The following is a 25336-nucleotide window of genomic DNA, read 5'->3' as shown; positions in this document are numbered from 1 at the left end:
CCACTGACATCACCAAACTGTTTCATTCTTCTTTTGTGATGCTTTTCCAGGCTTGTACTACAGCTTCTTTCAGTTGTTGTTTGTTTTGGGGAGTTTCTCTCTTCAGTCTCCTCTTCAGGTGAAATGCATGCTCAACTGGGTTAAGGACTTGGCCAGTCTAAAACCTTCCACTTTTACCCCTGACAAAGTCCTTTGTTGTGTTGGCAGTGTGTTTTTGGTCATTATCTTGCTGCATGATGAAGTTCCTTCCAGTTAGATTCGATGCATTTCTCTGTAAATTCGCAGATAAAATGTTTTTGTAAACTGAATTTATTCTGCTGCTATAATCATGAGTAACATCATCAATATAGATTAGTGAGCTGGTTCCAGAAGCAGCCATCCAAGTACAAGCCACGACACTACCTCTACCGTACTTGACTGATGAGCTTGTATGTTATGGATCATAAGCAGATCCTTTCTTTCTCCTCACTTTGGCCTTTCCATCACTTTGGTAGCAGGTGTTATTGGTTTCAGAACATTTGTTGCTCATCCCTGTATTTCTTTGTGAATTTCAATCTGGCCTTCTGATTCTTACTGCTGATGAGTGGTTTGCATCTTGTGATATGGCCTCAATATTTCTGTTCTCAAAGTTTTCTTTGAAAGGTGGCTTGTGATCTCTTTACCCCTGCCCTGTGGACAATGTTGGTGATGTCACTGACTTGTTTTGGGTTTTTTTCTTCACAGTTTTCAAAATGTTTCTGTTATCAACTGCTGTTGTTTTCCTTGGCCGACCTGTTTGATGCCTGATTGTTAGTACACCAGAGGTTTCTTTCTTTCCAAATTTTTGTATTGCCTATGCCCAATGCTTGTGCAATGGCTCTGATCAATTCATCCTCTTTACTCAGATTCAAAATAGCTTGCTTTTGTGGAATTGCTTGATTTTCCTTTACTTTCTCTTATACTTAAAATTTGTTTTATTCTCTTTATGTATATTCTTATTATTTGTGAATGTATTCTGTATCAGGGTTTTCTGACCTGATATATCAAGCTATAAGATAAGTGGATAGACTGTATGTATGGAGATAGCTAAATGGTAAATAGGTAAATGGGCAAAGTGTGCAAGGTCTTGAAGTCTTCCAATGTCTTTAGGATTCTGTAGGTTAGCAAGATGGACAAAACACTCATGGAGACTTTAACCTGGCTTTTTTGCACCAAAACTGACCTATAGGAAGAGCACATTTCTGTCAAATTAAACTCTGTCAGTCTGTCAACACAACGATTCCTCATAATGGGTTTGTATTAAAGGAAACACTATTTTATGTTGTATATGTATGGTATAATTCTTTTGACAACAGTTTATGTTATGTTATAAATGTATGAGCATTTGATCCAAGATTGCTGTTTTAGTATTTAAAGGAATAGGTTTTATAAAGAACAATTCATGAAAAGAGAAATGTGATTTTTTTTTTTTTTAAATAGTTTTGTTTTGCCATGTTAAGCATGTTTTATAAAGCATTATTAGCACATTTGACCACACTACTAATGCTAGCACAAAACCTTCCAGACACTGACGTAAAGTGATGATCAACCAGCATACGGAGTGCTCGGGATAACGTTCCTAGGGATTGGCTGCTTTGTGATGATGGATTTTCAGTTGGGGGAGCAGGGCTGCTTAGGAAACTGCTGAGCGTTTAGCGAAGAGTCGCGCCCTTATCTGGACATCTTGGCTCAAGTGTTGTACTTCCCTTATTGGGTTCATCCGGGAACTCGAATGCGTAAACGCCGCCATGTTGGCTCTTCATTTTCTAGTTTCATGCATTTCAGAGGGAGGAGCCTTTGGATTTTGGACAGGGGCAGCAGCTTCGAAGCAGCAGAGTGGCACTCAGGGATCGAAGGCCAGGAGAAAACCGAGTCATATCTTTGGGATTTTGTGTGTGTGGAATACACCGTAGCCACTGGATCCAGGGCGTGTACAAATTCAGAGTGCAAGCCTGCGTATCTTGGAGGAGTAATGTAAGCTACAGGGATTCGTGCAGCTAACGGTATAAAATCAAGAAACGTTCTCCATAAGGCTCCGGACTCTATATAGTCTCATTCATCCTGCTAGCTAGCGTTAGATTGTCAACCATTTTCAGTAAGCTAGGACCTTCGCTAGCTGCGTGTGCAGCCGCGATACGGATGTTGCTGCCAAATCGTCGGAAATCTGGTTTGTTTCTCACCGACATCATCTTCGGATCAGCGTTTTAATCTGCGGTCCCGGCCCAGTGGGCAGCACGGATCAGCGGATTAGAGAGCCGGGCTGCTAGACGAGGAAGGAGAAGGTGGGGCGGTGGAGTGTCAACCCCGTAACATACATCGCAGAGAAGCGAGCGAGCGAGCGAGCTGCCCAGCTAGTTAAACGGTTTCTGTCATTGGCGTTGCTGGGAATAATCACTTGACCGGGAAATATCTACAGTTAAACGGTGAATAGAAACCTCGGGATTTTCAGCGCATATTGAGTTTGTGTATCAGCTCGGAACGAGAGAAAGCTGCAGCCGTTGATTTTATTCCCAGGTTTTGACGGATTTCCCAGGAGATACCCGGAGATAACGTTGGCAAGCTAGAACCCCGACTCCCGGAGGACCATGGCTGACGACGACGTGCTGTTTGAGGATGTGTATGAGCTGTGTGAGGTGATCGGGAAGTGAGTATCCCACTACACCCGGACTGATTCATGCGCATGTTGTGTCTCACCCTGTGTCCGTGTACATTAACATGCCCAGGGACGCTGGAGGAAATGCCGTGTTGTACTGAATGAAGGATTCAGATTGAGGTTCATTGACCAGTCTGTGATGTACACTCACCCCACCTCACCCCACCCCCCACCTTTCAACATTAGTACGGACTTAAAATATTAATATATGACATATTTAGATCGTGAAGGTTATGAATAAATGAATTGTACGATTTCGAGCAGTAATAATTTAGTTAATCATTTTATATTGTTATAATTAAAACTTGTAGCTTACGGAACTATTTTCTTGGACAGGTTTGTGAAGATTAAGAAGGAATCGTGCTTTTCCAGCAGTATTTTTTCAGATGACAGTTGTGGTTATTAAAAAGCCCTTGAGATCACCCTCAGTATTACTGATATACCTTCATGACAATTTTCAAAGGCTAATATTACAGATCAATAACTCACCCGAGAATCAATTCATAGCAGTTATAACCTGCATACTATCTATTCTTGATGCTTTTCTTGATTTCTATAGCTACAGAACCTCCAGGTTAACCATTACTGCTTATAAAAAATATGATACAATTGTAATAATAATAATAATGATGATGATGATAATAATGTTAATCCATCATGCAGACCCTAGGGTTAATTGGAACTGTGTGACATGACTGTAGAGTCCCCTCTGAAATTCTTGGGACAGCAAGGCCAGTTCATTTGTTTTTGCTGTAGACTGAAGACATTTGGGTTTGAGATCAAAAGATGGTCATGAGACAAGAGTTTAGGATTTCACTGGTATTTACATCTAGATGTGTTAAGCAACATAAAACAGAGAACCTTTTGTATCAGACCACCCAATTTTTAGGCATGCAGAAAGTATAGGATTGTTTCCCAGGATTTCACTGCAGTCTCTTTCAGTTGTTGTTTGTTGCAGTTTCTCCTCTCAGTCTCCTCTTCAGGAGTTGAGATGCTGCTCCATTGTTAAGGTCTGGTGATTGACTTGGCCAGTCTAAAACCTTCCACTTTTTCCCCCTGATAAAGTCCTTTGTTGAGTTGGCAGTATGTTTTGGATCATTGTTGTGCTGCATGGTGAAGTTCCTCCTGTTAATTTGGACGCTTTTCTCTGTAAATTGGCAGACAAAACGTTCCTGTAACCTTCTGAATTTATTCTGCTGCGACCATCATGAGTTACATCATCAATAAATATTGCAGCCATGAAAGATCAAGCCATGACACTACCTCCACCATGTTTCACAGATGAGCTTGTATGTTTTGGATCATGAGCAGATCCTCTCTTCTCCACACTTTGACCTTTCCATCACTTTGGTAGATGTTAATTTTGGTTGCAGAACTTTTGTTTCTTGTCTCTGTATTTATTTGCGAATTTCAATCTGACTTTCCGCTTCTCACTGCAGATGAGTTGTTTCCATCTTGTGGTATGGCCTCTATATTTCTGCTCTCAAAGTCTTCTTCAAAGGGTGGATTGTGATCAGTGACATCAACAACAATGAGCACAGGGCAGAGGTGAAGGTTCACCTCTGCCCTGTGCTCATTGTTGTTGATGTCACTGACTGTTGTTTTTGGGCTTTTCTTCACAGGTCTCACAATGTTTCTGTCATCTGCTGTTGTTTTCCCTGGCCAACCCATTCAGTGTCTATTGCTTAGTACACCAGTGGTTTCTTTTTTTCCCCCAGGACATTCCAAATTGTTGTATTGGTTATGCCCAATGTTTTTTTTTTTATTTTTTAACCATGCCTCTGATTGATTTTCCTTCTTTTCTCGGCTTCAAAATGGCTTAAGTTTCTCCCATAGACAGCTCTCTGATCTTCATGTTGGCTTATCCTTTTTAACAACAAATGCAGTTTTCACTGGCTCAAACCAGGAGTAGACATTCAGAGCTATTTAAACAATCAATCTAACAGGACACACTTGGGTAACAAGAAACACCTGTCAGTCACATGTTCCAATATTTTAAAAAATCAGTTATTCTAATACAAAATGTGCTATGTTCTATGTTATTTAACACATCTACATATAAATAACAGAAATAAAATCTGAAATTCTAAACTCTCTTCTCATATTCATCTTTTGTTCTCAAACCCAAATGTCTTCAGTCTACAGAAAAAACAAATGAATTGGCCTTGCCATTCCAATAGTTTTCAGAGTATAATATCAGTATCGATATTTTTTGCGGTCCTTTTCTAAGTGCATAACCCAGTGTATTATTATTTTTATGCATTGGATGAGCTCAGTTTAAAAAAAAAAAAAAAAAAAAAGTTGTGCTATTTTGTCAGAATTCATGATTTTGTATCAGTTTCCTGGTTTCACACATCTATGTAGTGAAACGACAATGTCCACCATGCACTGTGCTAATATGTAATTCATACATTGGTGATCAGTCTGGACTTGTGGTGGCCAAAAGGGCCAACAAGCTGCAAATACAGGGAAAATGTATGCAAATATAGAAAGCAGAACATTTTTTAATTTATTTGACTATTCAAACTTAAGTAAACTTATCCTGCTTATGAGTGCTACTGCTTTCTTAAATCGTCCGCTCAGGTGTTTCCATCACGTATCCCTCGAAAACATTTCCAATTTGTTGCAAACCATTTCCGTTGTGTGTTTGGCTTATTGCAGTGTTTCTGATCTGCATGTGTTTCTGCATGAATCCTGTGTGTTCTCAAATTGGTGAATGTGTTTGTTTTTGCTGGGCATTAAAGAATTTGCAGCTGGTTTTGAACTGCCATGCGCATATGTTGCCAGTTTGATGTATCAGTTTTCTGTATTTGCATGTGTGTATGCATTTGCAATAAGTTGGCCACTTTGGCCACTGTATGGACCTCTGAGTGAGACATGTCTTTCTGATGTTCCTAAAACAAGAAATGCCTGCCTGCCTCACTTGCAAAAATAAGGACAGCGAGTACGAATTTGTTTTCTAAAACGTCACGTTGTGATGTTTGGTGTCAGAATCAGAAATGTGTTCATAAATATATTGGATTTCCTGTGTATTATCGAATCTGACCCCTTTCCAACAGAAGACTGTTGAAGGAAGGATAACCTTGTTAGCATCAGGTTGCTAGGCTAAACGGGCCTTTTTGTTTACAAACACCAAAGCAGTCTACATACCACCGAAAAATTATGGATATTTGTGTGTGGAGGACTATGAAAGACATCGGAATGTGGAATTTCTTGGGTCTTCCTATTTTTTTCTAGCAAAAATGCTTTCCATGTGCATTTAGTAGAAAACGGAGCAGGCAAGAGTTGCATACCTGCTCAACCCGACAGAAGGTGCCAAAGTGAGGTAGGACAACTAGTTAATGTCTGCTAGCAAATGCTTGTCCTCACCCATGTAACTACTAGTAAGATAATAAGGTCACTAACACAAAGGTAGATAACTATGCAATATTGCTAGCTAGCATTGTGGTAGCTTCTCATTTTGTTGCTCACTTCAGTTATTTGGCTCTGTGTAATTTGGAAAGACCTACATTTGCTCTCTGCTTGCCTCCTCTTGCTCTTCTCAAAGGCACAATATACTTCTGTATATTCGGACTCGAACATATATGGTTGGATATCATTGTTCAACGATAACTTAAAAAAATCATTATTTGATTCATTTCTGTTGCTTGAGTAATCCACTTGCTCTTTCATAAAGTGATATGCTTATTAGCAGTAAGTAGCCAGCTAGCTATCTGGGTCCCTGAATATATCATTAGACAGTGAGCTCTGCCCCCATCCCCCTTCTGCCCCCATTCCCCCTCCCACACAAATATCCACCCGTATCTTGGCCTGTCATGATAACTAATTTTATTGGACAATATATTGTCCGCAAGATAATTGCGATGACTGTAGTGTTGTATTACTGTTGTATTTTATGCAAGTGATATACTGATAATATAAGAGCCTAGTTTTTGTCTTCTGATGAAAATGTCCTTTAAATTTAGTCAATATTTTGCCATGTCATATTTATAAACTTTAGTCAATTTTACTCTGACTAAAATGGCAGTGAATACTAATCAACAGCATTTTAGTTTATTAGAAAATGCAAAAATTAAACTAAATATTCACGCTTTATAAATTACATTAAACACGTATCAACAAAAACCTGAAAGCTGCCCTTGCAGTGAAGCAGTTGATCTCCTGAAATATTAACATTACAATGAGGGCACTATTGTAATAAAATATTGTGAATTCTTTTTGCTTTCATTATTTACTGTCTGCGTTTCAGAACGTTGCTACAGAAAGAGCGTATTCACAACGTGACTTTGCATTCTACCCAGTGTCTTTCTGAAGTTCAAGTTCACTTGTGCATTCACGTCATTTTGTGCAGAAGAAAGTTTCAATATTAGATTTGTTATGTATATTTCTGATTAATCTCATATGTGTATTAGATGAGTTTGGGTGAGTTAATTAACCTGCTTGTAAAGCGCTTCAGTTTGCCGGTGTTCGTTCACTGTTCAGTTTCAGCTTGCACAGCTTAAGCAGCTCAATCCCCGACATTACTGACTATGACTGGATTATTTCAAACACTAGAACTATTCTTTCTAGATTTTTCTCCTTCAAAAAAACATTGCTGGTGCATTGTTAATATCGTGTGTTATTTTTTCAACAGTATGTTTTAAAATCGGTGCTAGTGCTTGCTACACATCTTAAATTCAAATGCACAGTTTTTGCATTCGAATGTGCATTTTATCTTAAATTCGACGAATATCTGAAGTTCGAAAGCTAATTTGACAGCCCTAGAACAGACGAGAGCACATGAAGAAGTGCGAATGGCTAAAATGTTGGTGTGTCAGGAATCTCCCCCTCGTGCTGACAGCTGCATGCAGTTCAGTGTTTTGCCACCTGACTTTGAACCTTTTTTCCCCCATGTTGTTATTCTCCAAGTCATTGACCTAGTTCCGCTTTCTTGTTTGTGTATTTTGGATTATCCCTGGTTTGCTGATGGCCTGACCTGTGGCTGTGTTCTGTTCACTGATTTTGATTTACAATTTGGATTTGTCTTCCTGCGTCTCAAATAAAACTTTAAGACTGCATTTGCATCTGTCTCTACTCACCGAACATGTCATAGTAACATTCATTCTTATTCATACTTTTAATTCATTTCTTGTATTATGCTACTTGTGGAATATAACTACCAGGTCGCCACCAGGTTTCCTTTGGAACGTACCATTGGTTTAGACCTATAGGCATGCAAATATGGCTAAAATGGTGAAAAAGATACCTAGTGTTGCAGCATCTCCTCCTGCGGCTGCCCCTTCCTCAGCAGTGCTAACTTTGTGCCTAGCTTGTGATGCACTTTCCTCCTCCATGATCATCTCAGTAATGGCTCTGGCTTTTATGGAATTAATTTTCTCAGATTTAATGTACTGGGTCTTGAACCGAGGATCTATTAATGATGTCATATCGAAGAGATTGTCAGTGGAGAATGTCATCATATTTATCATTCAAGTACTCCAGGACAGTCGTCTTGATGGTTTTGATAAACTGTCATCAGCATCACACTTCAAAATCTGGTCATTAAACAAGTGTAGAACTGGCTTTAGGTAAGAAACACTTACAGCCAGTGAACTCAAGGAGAGGGTTAAGTGCCTTGTGAAATGATTCCAAAACTTCAGTGTCCTGCCATCAAGGAACCAGGTGCTTTTTATTTTTTATTTTTTGGTCAGCTGACCTGTGTTATGGCCTTCTCCTGTTCAAGAACCCGCTCTGCCATCTTAAACCATGAACCCCACCTGGTAGGTGATTCTGTGACCAACTTATACTGAGGTAAAGAATGTTTCTCTTATGCCACTGACAATTCTCTCTTCTTTTTCCAGGAAACAGAAAGCACTAACCACTCCTTTGCACACCCCAATTGCTCTTTCCATTCTATTGTCTCTCCCACTTCTCATAAAAAAGGCAGTATAAATGTCATATATGTTAAATAAGTGTATTTTGGAATAAAAATCATGTTAAACAACCCCGTAAATACTTTGTTATATAATATATATACCTTATAAGTAAAAACAAACCACAAACATTACAACAATTTTCTCACTATAAAACTTTATATTTTACCAGATGGCTAGATGGAGCATGTGCCTAAAACACTGCAGCAGGTCCAGTTATTGAGGGAGATGGTTTTGACTACATTAGCCCTGTTGTCTGTGGTAGCACACACCAGCCTGACCACGCAGAGACCCCATGATGTGAGTGGCTCTGCAAGCCCTAGTGCTATTGTCTCACCTTTGAGGTCCTCTGGAAAATATGGTGCTTGCAGGCATTAGATTGAGATTCAATTCCTCATCAATGTAGTAGATAGTAAGGCTCATGCAAGGTTCTGAAGTGTGTAAGGCACATGCCAGTGGCCATGGCAAAATGTTTAACATCTTTAAGCTGCTCCTCCAGTTTCCCTCTGCATAAAGCTGAGACATCACTCTTTTTGAAAAATATTTTCGTTCAGGGACTTCATACCTGGGATCAAGCACTTTCATTAGCCTTTTGAACCCAGGGTTTTTCCACCATTCTAACTGGAAGCATGTCTTTAACTATAAACTATGAAATTGTGCTTGTTACGTCCTTGCTTGTTTTTGAAGTCCTCTCATATGGAATAATCATTGAAAAGGTGGATATGAGTGACTGCTTCTGGGCTTTCACCGTCAGACTGCAGGAGGCTTGGTTATTAGTCTGGATGCTAGTGCTATCAGTCTTGGTCTGCAGACTTTGGCTCTCTGTACACTCAATAGGATGATGCCTTCTCAAGTGGTAGAAAAGGTTTACTGTGTTTCCCATCTTTGTTTGCACAGGTCGCCTGCACATTCTATAATAAACATCGTTCTGCACGATATCCAGCTTTTTAAATCCAAACCACTTCCTTATCACCGAATTTGTGTGACCTGTTCATTATAAATTCATTGTCTTCAGGGGACGTTTGACTCTCCTCACAGTCACTAATTTGTAAGGTTCCAAAAATTCTTCCTCCTGGTTTTGGAACGTACGATGCCTTTCAGCTACGTAACCCATACATGATGTAATTGCTATAACATCATTACTTCCACGAAAGACTCGCGTCCACTGCGGACACAACAATGCTGTGGATCATGAGAAAAATGTATGTGCAATTGTGTAATATTTATTGTGAACATTCGCAAAATATTGTAAATTGCTCAAAAAGTTTAATGATATCATCGAGTTCTTTATATATATATATATATATATATATATATATATATATATATATATATATATATATATATATAATATATATATACACACATATACAGTATCTCACAAAAGTTTTTTTTTGTAAATATTTGATTATATCTTTTCATGTGACAACACTGAAGAAATGACACTTTGCTACAGTGTAAAGTAGTGAGTGTACAGCTTGTGTAACAGTGTAAATTTGCTGTCCCCTCAAAATAACTCAACACACAGCCATTAATGTCTAAACCGATGGCAACAAAAGTGAGTACACCCCTAAGTGAAAATGTCCAAATTGGGCCCAATTAGCCATTTTCCCTCCCCGGTGTCATGTGACTTGTTAGTGTTACAAGGTCTCAGGTGTGAATGGGGAGCAGGTGTGTTAAATTTGGTGTCATCGCTCTCACACTCCCTCATATATATATATATATATATATATATATATATATATATATAAAGTATTTATGCATCATTTTTTGAGGATGCATAATAATACTATATATTATAATTACACTACAGTCCAATTAATAAAAAAAAATCTGTTTCACTGTTTGTTACTCAGTGCCTTTAGTTATATAGGTTTACTTATATTTACTTTGATTGTACCATTACAGATCTTACTTGCACTCCCACGGTTTATCACCGCGTCGACATTGTGAGTGAGGAGCAATGCAGCCTTGTTACAAATAGATCACTTACAGATCACTCCCATTATAATAAATGACAGAATTTACTCTGCAGAATGCAAATACAGCATATAATGACAATAAACTTGAAGTAAACAAAACCCTTTAAGCATCTCACACCAGTTTCCCCTGCCCCTTACACACAGTGGAGCATTAGTCTGTGCTTGTGGATCACGGTCATGCTTCTGTGCTAGACCAGCTTCACTTTGTAAAGTTTGAAATGCCCCCATGCTTTAGAGGACTTGAGTTGCACGCTTTTTTCCGCTGTCAGTTGATGATTATATGATGGTAAACTGGAGGAATGAATTTTTATTGACTCTGGGTATTCTGCCAAAGCTAGCAGTGTCACATTACGTGTGTTTGATGTCATGTGCCATCGACTTTAGTGTTCCATTTGAGACGATACTACCCTTCTAAAATTCATAAACTAGATGGTATAGTGTATAGTACGTCATTTGGGACACTCTGGTCTGTAATCTCTGCCATATTTCTGATGCGTGTTTTCACAACAGATTAATGCACTGAGTAAATGTACCTTGGGACAGACCGATTAATCAACAATGAGACAATGATGACAATGATTTTCAAAATCGATTATTATCGATTTTATCGATTAGTTGTTGCATAATACCCATTATGTAATTCTCCTCACTGAGCTGAGTATTTTGATATGTGTGATTGATATATATAATTTATTTATATTCGATAAATATTGATATTTTTTTATTGACCAGCCGATCTTATTCAACTGCCGATCTGTTGGATGTATGGTTGTTGGTACACCAGTAGTTTCTTTCATTTTCAAGACATTCCAAATTGTTGTCTTGGCTATGCCAAATGCTTGTGCAATGGCTTTGATTGATTTGCATAGTCAAAGGTCAGTTACTTAAATCGAAGATTTTCCGGATACGAAAAAAGAACACCTTATAGAATTATCTTCATTTAATGCAAATGTAACTGAAAATAAAAGCAAGCCCCAAGTAGTTCTAGTTCAGCATTACATGTACTGTATGCTCAGTAGCTGTACACAGAAGCATGTAAACTCTAGAGACTGTTGTGTGTGAAATTCCCAAGAGATTTAGTTTATGAAATACTCAAATCAGCCTTTCTGGTACCAACATCCACGATCAAAGTCACAGAGATCATACTTTATCTTCATTCTGATCTCTGATGTGAACGTTAACTGAAGTTCTTGACTTGTATCTGCATGACTTTTTGCATTGTATTGCTGCCATTTGGTCTGTATAAAACGAAATGAATTGCTACAGAGGTTTAATATTGTAAGCAAAGTGTACTACCGATTCATTATATCTTAAAAATACCTGAATAAATGTATAAATTGTCCCCAAAAAAGTTTCTGACCTAGGAGAAAATGATTGACTGAAACATTGTGCTTCATAGCAGCATCTGAGGCATCGTTTTACCCAGAAATAGACGTCCATAGTTGGGATAAAAAAAAAAATTGCCCGTCTTCCGCAGCCGCTGGGCACTGCAGATCGCAGTGGCTTGTGGGTGGTGCCATGTGAAAGCATTGCACTGTGGAATTTCCTGCACTCTGACAGAACGATTGCGGGGTGTTCTTTTGCTTGCCCAATAAAAGAAATGAGTAGCTGTCTACCTACTGAGTCCGTTGTTATTTGTAATCCCAAGTTTATCGTTCTAACCTGACATTCTCAGCAGGCTTTAAGTTGTGTGGACTGCATTTGCACAGACTGTACTGTGACTTTTGGGCACTTTTTTCCTTTTCACCCTTGTGTGAGATTATGAGCGTGTTTTTCTTTAGGAGTGCTGTCAGTCAGTTTCCACTGATATTTCATTTGTATGTATTTCTGCTATTTACAAGTGATATAACAGCTAGGATTAGTGTTTGTATTTTGCCATATGAGACATTTCTCATCTCTTGGCGACACCTTGTGGCAGATTTTGTAAACTGGGTGTAGGTTTAAAATTGTTTCTGTGAGTAAGCCTGTCTGTCAGTACATTAAGATTTTTCCTGCCCAACCACATAGTGTGTAGAGGCATTTATCATTAAGTGTCGAGCTAAAGCTGATTATAGACATCTTAAGTGTTATATAGGCAAAGGACTGGGACAGTTTCTCGGACAAAGCAGATTGTTACATCACTTGTAACCAAAAGTAAGCATCTTTGTTCAGAAACAAGGTTGAGAACTTTTCAAACATCCCTGAATACACGCCCTCGTCTCAGCTATGAGCCATTGTCGACATATACTGCCGAATTGAACCACCATGTACGCCAAGCTCTTCCAGGCTATGGTGGAACTGCTACAGTATCAGGGGAGAAATTCTTACCTCCAGTCGACAGTAACAGAGACAGACTCACTGCTGATAAACTAGGACAAGTTACTTTTCTCCAAAGCAACAAATGTGTTTAGCACTAGCCCTACTGATTTAAGAAGAACAGATCTCATTAAACACCAAATACATACTTCCTGTCTATCCCCAGTACATCAAAGAGTGTACTGCATAGGGATGCACCGAAATGAAAGTTCTTGGCCAAAGCCGAAACCGAATATAATTAAAAAACTTGGCTGAATACCGAACACGTTTTTTCGCGTTTTTTCCATTTATTTTGCCATTTTTTTCACCATTGCATAAATTAAATAGTCAAAATGTGCTTTGTACTATTTTGTCTTGCTTTTCAAAGAAAAAAATCAATTACAAAAACTACAATTTCAAAAAAAAAATTTAATTCCAACAGGCATAGGCTACCAAAAAGGCACAATATAAATTAAATAAATAAAATAGTAAAATAAAAATATTTTGATGTGGTCATCTTTGAGCCCCTTGAATAGACGATGTTAGTCCTATAACTGACTGCTGAAAGAATGGAACACTCTGTAGCCTACAACTAAAAAGTGCATTGACAAGAGTGCAGAAAATGGTTCTATTGGGTTCTATAGGGCTGATGATATTGGGGATATATACCGCTCGCGTCCCTGTACACCTCGCCGAGTATTAGAGTAGATATAGTATAGTTAGATACGTTGTTAATGTTATGTTCCTTGATAGATTTAGTTAGTTTGAGCTATAGATCAGTTCATTTAGTCCCTGCTGGTTTTTCCGCTCCCAGTCCATAGTACTAGTTCATGTTTCTTGTTTTGTGTTGTGACCCTGTTTTCTGTGACCGCGACTCTGATTCCTGCTTTGCCCCGTTTACGTCTGTTTGCCGGTCGCCCGACCCTTTGCCTGTCTTGACTATGTTTTTTGGATTACGATTTGGATTTGTCTGCCTGCCCTTAAATAAATACGTCTTTACCTACACCTGCTTCCGTACTCTACTCCCTTACGTCTCGCAACGTACAGAATACTCCGGAACAGAAACAAAACAAACGCCCTTGTCCACAGTAAACAATGTCACGGTTGTCAACATCCGAAGAGCATGCGCTCACTGAGCACTCGTGCATGCGCGCCCCCTCATCTCTCGGAGCGCGCTGCCGGAAGTGGAGGTCGTGACATTCACGTGTCTCACTCTGGTTGCTAGGCTATTTGGTCGCGTCATCAAACGTCATTGTTCGGTCAAATTTATTTGGCCTTTTCACTTATTCGGCCGAACACCGAAAGGGCTTTTTTTGATCTTTTCGGCCAAATAATTTCGGTTGCCGAACATTCGGTGCATCCCTGATCCTGCACATACCCTTTAATTAGGGAGGAAATTAACAGGCATGTTCAAAATCTTATAGTTGCTGACATGATTGAGCCTTGTCATACTCCCTAGGCCTCTCCTTTTATATTGGTTTGTAAGAAAGATGGCTTGTAAAGGGTCTGTGTTGATTACGCAGCGGAATTCCATTACGCCCAGTTCGGCGCAGGAGCAGAGCAGAAGCGGTGTGCAATTTGAGGCTTGAGTGATGCGTGTGCTTTCACACCAGCAGCGTTTCACATGCTTTTGCGTTCACATGCAGAAACTGCAGCGCGCTTTGCAGAAAGGTTCCATAGTTAATTTCCTTGCAAAACAACCCAAAAAATATACAACGGTTATTGTGAGTGGGCTGCTGAAGAGTTTTGTTAATTTGATTGTTAAGTAATATAACACTTACATAATGGGGAGGAGCACGTTTACAATTCACGTGTGATGGAAAAACTCAGCGCTGTATTTATTTATTTTATTTTTTTCCCAAGACTGCCAACGTATCTTCTAGAATCTCTGAGTGATTATAGTAGAAAACAGTTTTGACAGGTGTATATTTCTGTTTTAGCAACCTATCAGTTTTATTGCTGTACCTCCAAGCCAAAAATAACTCTATTCTCATTCATGTGACGAGAGTGTATTTTAGATGTAAAACATACTACTCTACAAATATATGCATTTTCTGTGCAATATATACTTTTTGTGTCAACTCCTCTTAATTTAAGTTTTTCAACCGTGTACTGGCGCTTTAAATAGACTCGACGCCGAAACTCCCGCTTCACTGCTGCTCACGTGCTGCTCCTGTGCCGAGCTTCAGTCCGATGTAAAAGCATTCCTACATTAACATGCATGCCGGAAAAAAATACGCCCTGCTCTGCTGCAGCTTGCGGTGTGAAACAGGCTTTACCATTAAAGCCACATACCCTTTGCCACTTGTAGATGACAGTCTGTATGCCTTTTCCGGAGCAACCTTGTTTAGTACATTAGACATGTCAAGTGGTAACATGGTATACTACTTTAAAAACAGCTCTGTGTTGCTGAGGCATGGACTCCACAAGACCTCTGAAGGTGTGCTGTGGTATCTGGCACAAAGACGTTAACAGCAGATCCTTTAAGTCCTGTAAGCTGTGAGGTGGGGCCTCCATGGATCGGACTTGTTTTTCCGGCACGTCCTGATTCTCGATCGGATCAAGCGCTGAGGAATTTGCAGTCCAAGTCAACGCCTTGAACTCTATCATGTTCCTCAAACCATTCCTGAACAATTTTTGCAGCGTGATTGGGTGCATTATCCTGCTGAAAGAGGCCATTGCTATTAGGGAATACCGCTGCCATGAAGGGGTGTACTTGATCTGCAACAATCTTTAGGTAGGTGGTATGTGTCAAAGTAACATCCACATGAATGCCAGGACCCAAGGTTTCCCAGCAGAACATTGCCCAGAGCATGGCACACCTCCACCAGCTTTCCTTCTTCCCATAGTGCGTCCTGGTGCCAGCTCTTCCCCAGATAAGCACATGATGTAAAAGAAAATGTGATTCATCAGACTAGGCTTCTTCCATTGTGCCATGGTCCAGTTTTGATGCCCATGTGAACATTGTAGGCCTTTTGGTGTTGGACAGAGGTCAACATGGGCACTCTGACCAGTCTGCAGTTATGCAGCCCCATACACGGCAAGCTGTGATGCACTGTGTGTTCTGACATCTTTCCGTCATAGCCAGCATGAACTATTTCAGCAATTTTTGCTACAGTAGCTCTTCTGTGTGATCGGACCAGATCGGCCAGTCTTCGCTCCCCAAGTGCATCAGTGAGCCTTGGGTGCCTATGACCCTCTCGCCGGTTCAACTAGTTGTCCTTCCTTGGACCACCTTTGGTTGGTACTAACCACTGCGTACTGGGAACACCTCACAAGAGCTGCTGTTTTTGAGATGTTCTGGCTCAATCGCCTAGCCATCACAATTTGGCAATTGTAAAGTTGTATAGATCCTTACTCTTGCCCATTTTTCCTGCTTCCAACATATCAACTTTGAGAACTGACCGTTTACTTGCTGCCTAATATATCTACGTAACATATATGTGCATGTGCGCACACACACACACACACACACACACACACACACACACACACACACCAGCCAAACAGCCAGAACTTTAAAACCGCTGACAGGTGCCGTGAATACCATTTTAAAGTTGGTTCACTCTGACAGCAAATTAAGAGGCTAGATCTTTGAGGAACTTTGTTTGTTTCTTTAAAAGGCCCGCTCATCTGAAAGACAATATTATGACAAAGTTTTTTTTATTGCTTGTTCTTGGGTAACTGAGTAGAAATTGGTTAATTAGTTATTTTGTTTATTCATTTTTATTCATGTATGTTGGTGTGATCGTGAATGTTTGTTTTAATTTCTGCTACATGGATGTTTATTTTCCTATGATGGGAATAATACGAGACAGTAATTTTAGTTTCTGTAATTTTTTATGTTTTTATTTATATAAGAGACTTTTATTTCTGACAAATCAGGTGATTAAGGAAGTAGCTGAGGGATTGTGGGGTGTGTTTGGGGGAATTCCAAGTTTGTCGTTCATATCCGACATTCTCAGCAGAGACTGCATTTGCACAGACTATATTGTGACTTTTGGGCTAAAACTCCCACACCTTGCAATAACATAATCATACTAAACATATTCCTTGCAGTTTTTCATGATTCTACTAGCGAGGCAAGATCAAAATCTGGGCACCTCAAAATAGCGAAAATTTAACTTGCAATTTAGTCAGTATCTTGAATTCTGTTGGTTGTTCAGACCTTGATTTTTACACATAAGCAATGAAATGTAGCAGTTTAAGCACAAACTGTGACTTCTAGCATCTCTGTCTATTAAAGTGAGATCTGTAAGCCCCTAGTATTGCACTTTTTTCCATTTTGAATGCTGACCTTTTGCAGTAACTTCTGAGCATTTATGTGTGCCAAATTTCATGTGGCATGGAATAATATTTCGGGAGATCCTAAACCTTAAACATGACATCCTAGATAAGATATTTTTTAATTAGAAAACATTTCTTTCAGAGGAGTGAAAAAATATGATGTTAGAATTCAGCCAAAATAATTTTCAGGTTTTAAATTGTTGCTTCTGACATAAAACAAAAAAATTAATAAAATCAGAGACCTGCAGCAGCCCTATATGAATTGACCCTGAATGACCAATTTGTCAGTCTTTTGTACCAAATTTTATGTGTTCAAAGTTTTAGTGAATTGTGAGAGTCACTCTGCTGCTGTTTACCATATGCATGTGGCTGTGGATCAGGTGGTAGAGCGGGTTGTCCACTAATCGTAGGGCTGGCGATTCGATTCCCGGCCCACGTGACTCCACATGCCGAAGTGTCCTTGGGCAAGACACTGAACCCCAAGTTGCTCCCGATTGCAAGTTAGTGCCTTGCATGGCAGCTCTGTTACCATTGGTGTGAGAGTGTATGGGTGAATGAGACACAGTGTAAAGCGCTTTGGGAAAAAAGCGCTATATAAGTGCAGACCATAAGGGCAGCGTACGTTTTATATAATTCAATTAAAATTTTATAATAAGCTAAGGTACAACTAATAGCTCGTTAAGTTTATTTACAGTCCTGACTTCAATTTTGCAAGCGTTTCTGACCTTATTAAATGGCACTGACTAAAGCCTAGTTCACACTACACGATCTATGCCCTATTTTTAAGTCGTGCTCTTCAGTCGGCAGTAGATGGTTGTGTGAGCTGCTCAATATTGTTATATACAGGTTTTAGAGCAACATATGCTTCCATCCAGATTCCATCCCATCTTTACTTCTGAGAGACTCTACCTCTCTAAGATACTCTTTTTATACCCAATCATGTTACTGCCCTGTTGCCAATTAACCTAATTAGTTGCAAAAATGTCCCTCCAGCTGTTTCTTTTAGTAACACTACTTTTCCAGCCTTTTGTTTCCTCCGTCCCAACTTTTTTGAGACGTGTTGCGGCCATCAAATTCAAAATTACCTTATTTTTTTTCTTAAAATGGTACATTTCCCCAGTTTAAACATTTGATATGTTTTCTATGTTCTGTTGAGAATAAAATATGGGTTTATGAGATTTGCAAATCATTGCGTTCTGTTTTTATTTACATTTTACACAGCGTCCCAACTTTTTTGGAATTGGGGTTGTAAACACATATCACCAAAAATGTGAAGATTGCCCTTGCCGTGAAGACCTGATCTCCTGAAAAAACATTACAATGAGTACACTACTGTAGTAAAATATTGTGAATACTTTAACTATTCATGGTCCGTGTTTTAGAGCGTTGTTACAGAAAGAGCGTCTTCACGACGTGACTTACCGTCCTACCTAGCGCCTTTCTGAAGTTCAAGTTGTGCATTCACGTCATTTTGTTCATGTTGTGTATATTTCTGATTAATCTCATATGCGTATGAGTTTGGGTGAGTTAATTAACCCACTAGTAAAGTGGTTCAGTTCACCAGTATACATTCATTGTTCAGTTTCAACTCGCGCAGCGTAAGCGGCTCAATCCGCGACATTACTGACTATTACTAGATTATTTGAAACGCTAGAAATATTCTTTCTAGATTTTTCTTCTTCAAAAAATATTGTTAGTACATCATTAATATCTTGTGTGTCATGCTTTCAACAGCCTGTTAGTAATTAAACAGTAATTAAAACATACTGTGTTTGTGTAGTGCTTGCTACACATCTTAAATTTGATGAATATTCAAAGTTCAGATTTTAATATGACCGCTCTAGAACAGAAGAGAGGACAGAAGCAGCGTGAATGGCTAAAATGTTGGTGTGTCAGGAATCTCCGCCTCACACCGAGCACTCCGTGCAGAAGACCTCCGCACAAAGCATGTGCTGATCTAGTTTCATTATGTATTTTGGATGATCCCTGTTTTTGCTGTTCACTGATCGCTTGTCCTGTGTTCTGTTTACTGATTTTTATTCACAATTTGGATTTGTCTGCCTGCCTCTCAAATAAAACACTTAAACTGTATTTGCACCTGTCTCTCTCAGCTATCAGTTTTTGGTTAGCCAGGAAAGGTTTTCTTTACAGAAATTGAATGTTGTTTTTAGGTTTGCAGAACGTTCCCATAACGTTCCCCTAACGTTCTATTAACGGTCTCACAACCTCAGTTTTCATCATTTATTTTTAATATTCATGCATCATTAATCATAAATAAAACAAATCAGTCTATATAAATAAATAAATCGGCACACAATCCATGTTTTTCTTGAGCCATTGTTTACGTAAAGTAACAAAGCCATGAACGGATCAATGTTTAATTTTTCTCCACTTGAACAAACAGGTTCACTCCTTCCACCACCGTCATCTGCAAATTTAACAAAGAAATAAAAAAGGCAGCTTAAGTTACATGTGCGTTAGATCAAACAATCAGAATTAGATGAAGAAGTAAGTAAATAAATAAATCTTTACTACATATACATCTTTAATATCATGAAGTTTGCACACAGCCGTGTCTAGCAGTCTGATGTTACACGCAACACCAAATAAAATCTAAATCTTCCTAAAAATATAAATTAACATGAAAAGCAAACATGCACTGGATTCTAAGACTTGTCTTGTGTATTTTGACACAAAAATTAAAAATAAAATGCACTTAATCCTCTGCAGTTTGGTTCTCAGATGAATTTATTCATTTTTAAAGATGTTTATATATTTGTACTGATTATAGCTCAAGTGCAGCGTTGCAATATGAAGTGATTTTAATATTGACTTGTGCTGATATTTTAGATTAAATCTATACAAAACAGTCTGAGATTATTTAATAAAAGCAGATCTCTCTATTCTCTCCCTGTTCTCTCCCTCTTCTCACACTAACTGTTCTTCTGGTCAGCGACAGGCAGGCTGGGCTTCTTTTTGGTCAGAAACCACTACCTCTGGCAAACTCTGTAGTTAAAACAAAAATGCTCATTTTAAAAATGTGCTTCACTGATTAACGTTAGTGCTTTTCTGCACTCCATTCAAGTCAGAGCTCCGTGTTGAAGTCTCTATGCATTTCCCAGCTGCCACTTCTACGGCACGTAGCATTAGTTTTATTTACAACAATTAATGACTGTGGCTGTGTGCCATGACCAAACATTATAGGTTTTACGTGTAAGCTGCTATATTTTGCTTCCCTAAACTGTGCAACTGTGAAATAATGTGTGAAACCTAACTAATTAGCCAACTAGCTAGCTACCATTCAATATGTGCTTAGCCTAGGTAACTAGCTATTAAATGAACTAGTGTGTTGTAGCTAACTAGCTTCCTAATGTTGGTCAAAGAGATGATAAGTGACAGTAACACACAGTCCTTTGAGACGTTAGTTAAAGTGTTGAATAGGTACTTACCATCGAAGCGTAAGTGGATGAGGACGATTAAAACACACTGTCTATACACCTGCCGTTACAAGATGTGGTAGAAAGAAATGGTTAAGCGAGTTGAATAAAAAAAAACAAACAAAAAAACAGATTAGCTGATGGAGCGCTCTGATTCCAGTGCTTGAAGGAAATAAATAAACATTAGAGAAAGTTCTGCATAGGTTCTCTTTAGGTTGTCACAAAAAAAAAAACCTCCCCACAACGTTCTGGAAATGTTAGTTTTTGGTTGCAAAAAAAAAAAAGAACCTACAGAGAGTTTCTCAAAAAACCCCAAAACAAATGGGAACCATATGCTAACGTTATGGGAACATTCTGTGTTTGCTGGGTTCTCATGGTGATATTCATTCTTATGTACACAAACACGTGTGTAAAGACAATGGTCATTATGGGGGTCAGCAAAAATGATCAAGGTCATGTCCATATCTCTTAAGATAAGTTGATAACATACAGGCCTACGCAGCTCTATCCTTTTGCTTAGTTTGTGCCTCACGGCTCAGCTTAGCAGCACGCTTTCATTGAATACCTTTCTCACTGTAATCAAAATGCTCTACAATTTGATAGCATCTGATCGAAACTGCACATTAACTGTATTATATGATTTGTGAAACATTTTCAGAAGCACTATTAGAATAATAAATATTGAATTGACATACTCATGAATTTACAAAAACATGATTGCATATTTTCACTATCGTAAGAACAGGAATGTTTTGGAAGAGGAACTTTAAATTTCTTTAAATTGGTTAACATAGGTTTGTGAAAGTTGGAAAGGTTTGCCTATCAAAAGACAGTACATATGTTTAATGTGTTTTTATATGGTTGTTTGACAAAGCTGCAAAGAACTCAGTGGGTCTGTGCCACCATCATCACCATCACCTGTTGGTTCAGCCATTTCCCAACCTGGGCTGACTGCCTTTTATTAATATCATTTAAGTTTCATCTTCAGCAAAGTTAATTATTGAAACATCTGCTGATTTAATCAAAAGGATGGGAAGTTAATCAAGTAAGTAACCTATTTCAGCTTCTACATTAAGCGCTCCTTAGACAACTGCTCACAGACAGACTACTCCTAAGAAAACACTGATTATAATTACCATCAGAAACTAAAGAAAGGTGACAAAGGATAAAATGTTGACTGGGCATTTTGCTGGATTGGTCCACGTCTTCCCTTACAGGGAGGGGTTACTGCAAATCAACACACTATCACACTGATCACCTTTATTCTATGATGAAGCAGTTCTTCTCTGATAGGAATGGTCTCTTCTGCTGAAATGAATGCTATGCAATTTGATTTGCTGCTTAGTGCAGAAGTAGTGAGCATTGGTTATACACTGGATTAGTGCATTATATGGTGACTATGGAATAGGGATGTCGCGATACCAAAAATTTAGTAGTTGGTACAAGAGTCGATACCACGGTGTGGTATATATATATATATATATATATATATATATATATATATATATATATATATATATATTTAAATAAAATAAACTCCTGACATCCTTCTCTGGCTAATCCTGGCAAAGAGAGAGAGGGGGGTATTTTAGTTATGAAACACTGTCTGACAGTGACTAATAAAACAGTGCTAAGTGCTAATACCAAGTGGTAAGGTGCACTCCTAAACGCACGCACACACACACACACACACACACACACACACACACACAACCTTTATACTCTGAATGCAAGCATTAGTTTAAAAGGACAAAAAGATTTATTAAAAGCATGAACATTTGAATAATTTTTTGTGACATGAGGCTACATTTAGCTGACAGGACACGGGCTGAATGGTGATGCACGGTGGCCCATTCGGAGGTAGTTTGCACTGTGAAATTGTGAAAATGGCCAAAATCCTACCGATTTGTCTTTGGGAATGTTGTTCTCAAAGTGTTGGATTATTTGATGACTAATCTGTTGGCAGATTGGTGAGCCTCGACCCATCATTGGTCTTGAAGGACTAGGCCTTATATACTATGATTAGACGATTGCCTCACCTGTTTATATATGTGTGTGGCTATGTGTATCTTCACAAACAAGCTAGGTAGCTGCTTGACTCTGAGCGTGAGAGGTTACCATAGAAATGTAAGTGGTTTGCCGTGATTGGTGTCATGACACTTGCTCGAGATATATTATTGTAAACTGACTTCAGTAGGCTATACAGCAAAGGAATTGTAATTTATTTTCCTGTATTTTCTGCAGGAAACTTATGTCTAGTGATGTGTCTAAGTTTTTAACGATTATATGATGCTGAAGGGTGAGACATAATTTTTGTCAAAGAACCACATGTGGCTTGCGAGCCATAGGTTCCCAACCACTGTTCTAAGTTGTTTAACATGTATAAACGTAAATATCAGGAAATGAAAGCTCTTTTTAACTCGCCTGTTAGTTGGACTCTTGCAACTGACAATATCATGTAAATTTATTTCCTCTTTATTATTACAATTCATATTGCCATTATAAATATTGGATTTACTGTTTCTACTTTACTTTTATTTACTTGTTTGTTTGTTTTACTTTATTTAGCTTTTTTGTGTGGAATTTGCATTAAATCTGTGTTTAATTCATTGAACCTGTGACTACGTTTACATGGACAGCAGTAATGTAATTATTGACCTTACTCTGATTAAGGTAATAATGTGATTAAGGTGTTTACATGAGTCGCTTTTAGAATACTCCTGTCATGTTCCTGTTTTACATGTTATAGAACATAATTAGATTAACAGCCCACGTCATTACGTCACCGCGCCACGCCGTCCGACGTCCCTCCAGAATTTCACGTATCAACATACAGTTGGTCTTCGTTATGGTACCGTATACAGTTTTGGGTGTTTTTATTAAATTTTTTTTACGGACGCTTTAAGTGCAGTTAATTATTTGTCATGATACACGTGCTAATAGACAACTGCTTGAAGCCGTGGGCTGCGTCTCAAACCGTGTACTTACCTACTGTATAGTAGCCGAGATGCATGTATTTTTCCCCACTACAGGCCTATAGTAGGCAAGTATGCGGTTTGGGACGCAGCCGAACTCTCTTGTTCACCGTAAAATGTTGAGAACTGCCGTGTGTGTGATCGTGTCCTGTCGCAAAATGCGGTGAAAACTCCCACACGACGTTCATAATGTGATTAAGGTGTTTACATGTCTGTAATACACGTCCATAACGCGACTAAAACAGGAATACTCCACCTGTCTTAATACGATTAGAGCTTAATTCGAGTATGACCTTAATTAGATTAAGGTAAGTAAAAATGGCTGTTTACATGGTAGTTTCTTAATCAAAGTATGGTCTTAATCGGGTTAAGAGTGGATTATTGTTGTCCATGTAAACGCAGCTAGTGATGCTCCAGACAATTCTTGGTCATTAACTGAACCTTATTTACCTCTTTAATCAAACATGTGTCTCAACCTGATCTGATAATATTTTTAGAAAGATTTTTAAATTTAGCCTTTTGACTGCAATTGCAGAGCTTTGTTACCTGAGCAAGCTGAAATCTACAGGCCTCCCAACCACGATAGGTTCTAGTTGAAATTCTAAATATAAATGTGTGTTTCCATAGGAAATCATGGCTCTCACGCTAGAGTAAAACTGCTGATATATATTTCGAAAGTTAGTTATATATTTGCAGTGTTGTTTTTATGTTATCGGCTCTCAGTATCTGTCGTATTCTGTTTGTGTGCCCATATTAAAGCGGATTATTTCAAATGATTGAATGGTGGAGAACATTGCTGGGCTGGGACAGAAATTCAGGCTGGTAGTCTCTCACCTACTTTGGCCACCCACAACTAATTTTGAGACCACTTTCTGTAATGTACACCATTGACCAATTTATTAGGAAGTCCTGTAGATCTGCTTATTCATGCAAATGTTTAATCAACCTTTCATGAGGCAGTAGCTCAATGAATAAAATCATGAAGGCACAGTTAGTTCCTTCAGGTGATTTTAACCAGGGTATAGTTGGTGCCAGTTAGGCTTGGAAACACCTCGTTAATGAAAGCGAATAGACACACTGGTTCAAGCTGACGGAAAAGCTGCATTAACTCAGATGACCACGCTTTGCAGTTGTGAACAGTTGTAAGCAGAAATGCATCATTGAATGCACAGTTTTACCTGGTTTTAGAACGGGCTTCTTAATAATTTGATTGAGTGTATCTCAAAGTAAAAGCATGAGTTGCATTACTTTTAACAGCAATAAAACAAATGTTGTGAAAGTGATCCCTTCAGTCCCACAAGTGGGTGGGCATATTAAAAGTGATTTTCTAAATGACCCAAACATGTAGCTACAATACCAAATCATGATATTTCTTTAGTGCAAGATATCTATATTAATATTGAAAAAATTAGTCTGGTCTTTGTGACAAATAGCTGGAATTAATTAATTAATTGATTGATTATTAATTTGCAATATTTCTGTTTGTGTAGGTCTACCTTTTGTCACAGCTGGCTAACTGCTAACTAGCTAGCTAGTCACTGACCATCAATGTTGGCTACTACTTTCAGTTTACATTAAGTTATACCTGTTACCTAAATAGTCCTAGGCTATATGCAGACTTGACGGTGCTTAAAGCTTACAAAAATGTTTCCTTTTTATATTGAGGTTTCTTAGAGACAGCCTTCACTGAGAAATATCTATTAACTTTCAGAAGGAATCACCTGTATAGCCTAATAACGGTAATGAGATATTGTGGTTTATACAGCCTAATTATATAACAGTGACTATGTGTTTGGAG

At 38.5% G+C, this 25336-nt stretch overlaps 1 protein-coding gene and 1 long non-coding RNA gene across 6 annotated transcripts in view; one reads left to right on the top strand and one right to left on the bottom strand.

Annotated features, from left to right (window-relative positions):
* Positions 1–1365: 1365 nt before the first annotated feature.
* The window catches only part of caskb (calcium/calmodulin-dependent serine protein kinase b), a 142778-nt gene continuing 118807 nt past the window's right edge, over positions 1366–25336 (top strand). For 2 of the 5 annotated variants that reach the window (XM_053637504.1, XM_053637500.1), the window contains exon 1: positions 1367–2662. In XM_053637504.1, coding sequence (XP_053493479.1) covers positions 2604–2662 — 59 coding nt within the window. In that variant the 5' untranslated portion in view covers positions 1367–2603. Of the gene's footprint in view, positions 2663–25336 lie in introns of all 5 variants that reach the window. The other 3 variants (XM_053637501.1, XM_053637502.1, XM_053637503.1) reach the window with 3 other exon arrangements.
* Positions 19354–21994, bottom strand: LOC128615429 (uncharacterized). Its single transcript, XR_008387202.1, has 2 exons — positions 20059–21994; positions 19354–19554 (listed from the first exon to the last, which is right to left on the bottom strand). It is a non-coding gene; the product is annotated as an uncharacterized LOC128615429 (long non-coding RNA).

The sequence above is a fragment of the Ictalurus furcatus genome, chromosome 12, assembly GCF_023375685.1.
Source record: "Ictalurus furcatus strain D&B chromosome 12, Billie_1.0, whole genome shotgun sequence".
NCBI classification, from domain to species: domain Eukaryota; kingdom Metazoa; phylum Chordata; class Actinopteri; order Siluriformes; family Ictaluridae; genus Ictalurus; species Ictalurus furcatus.
The sequence above is the reverse complement of the archived record's forward strand: the minus strand, read 5'-3'. Positions and strand labels throughout refer to the sequence as shown.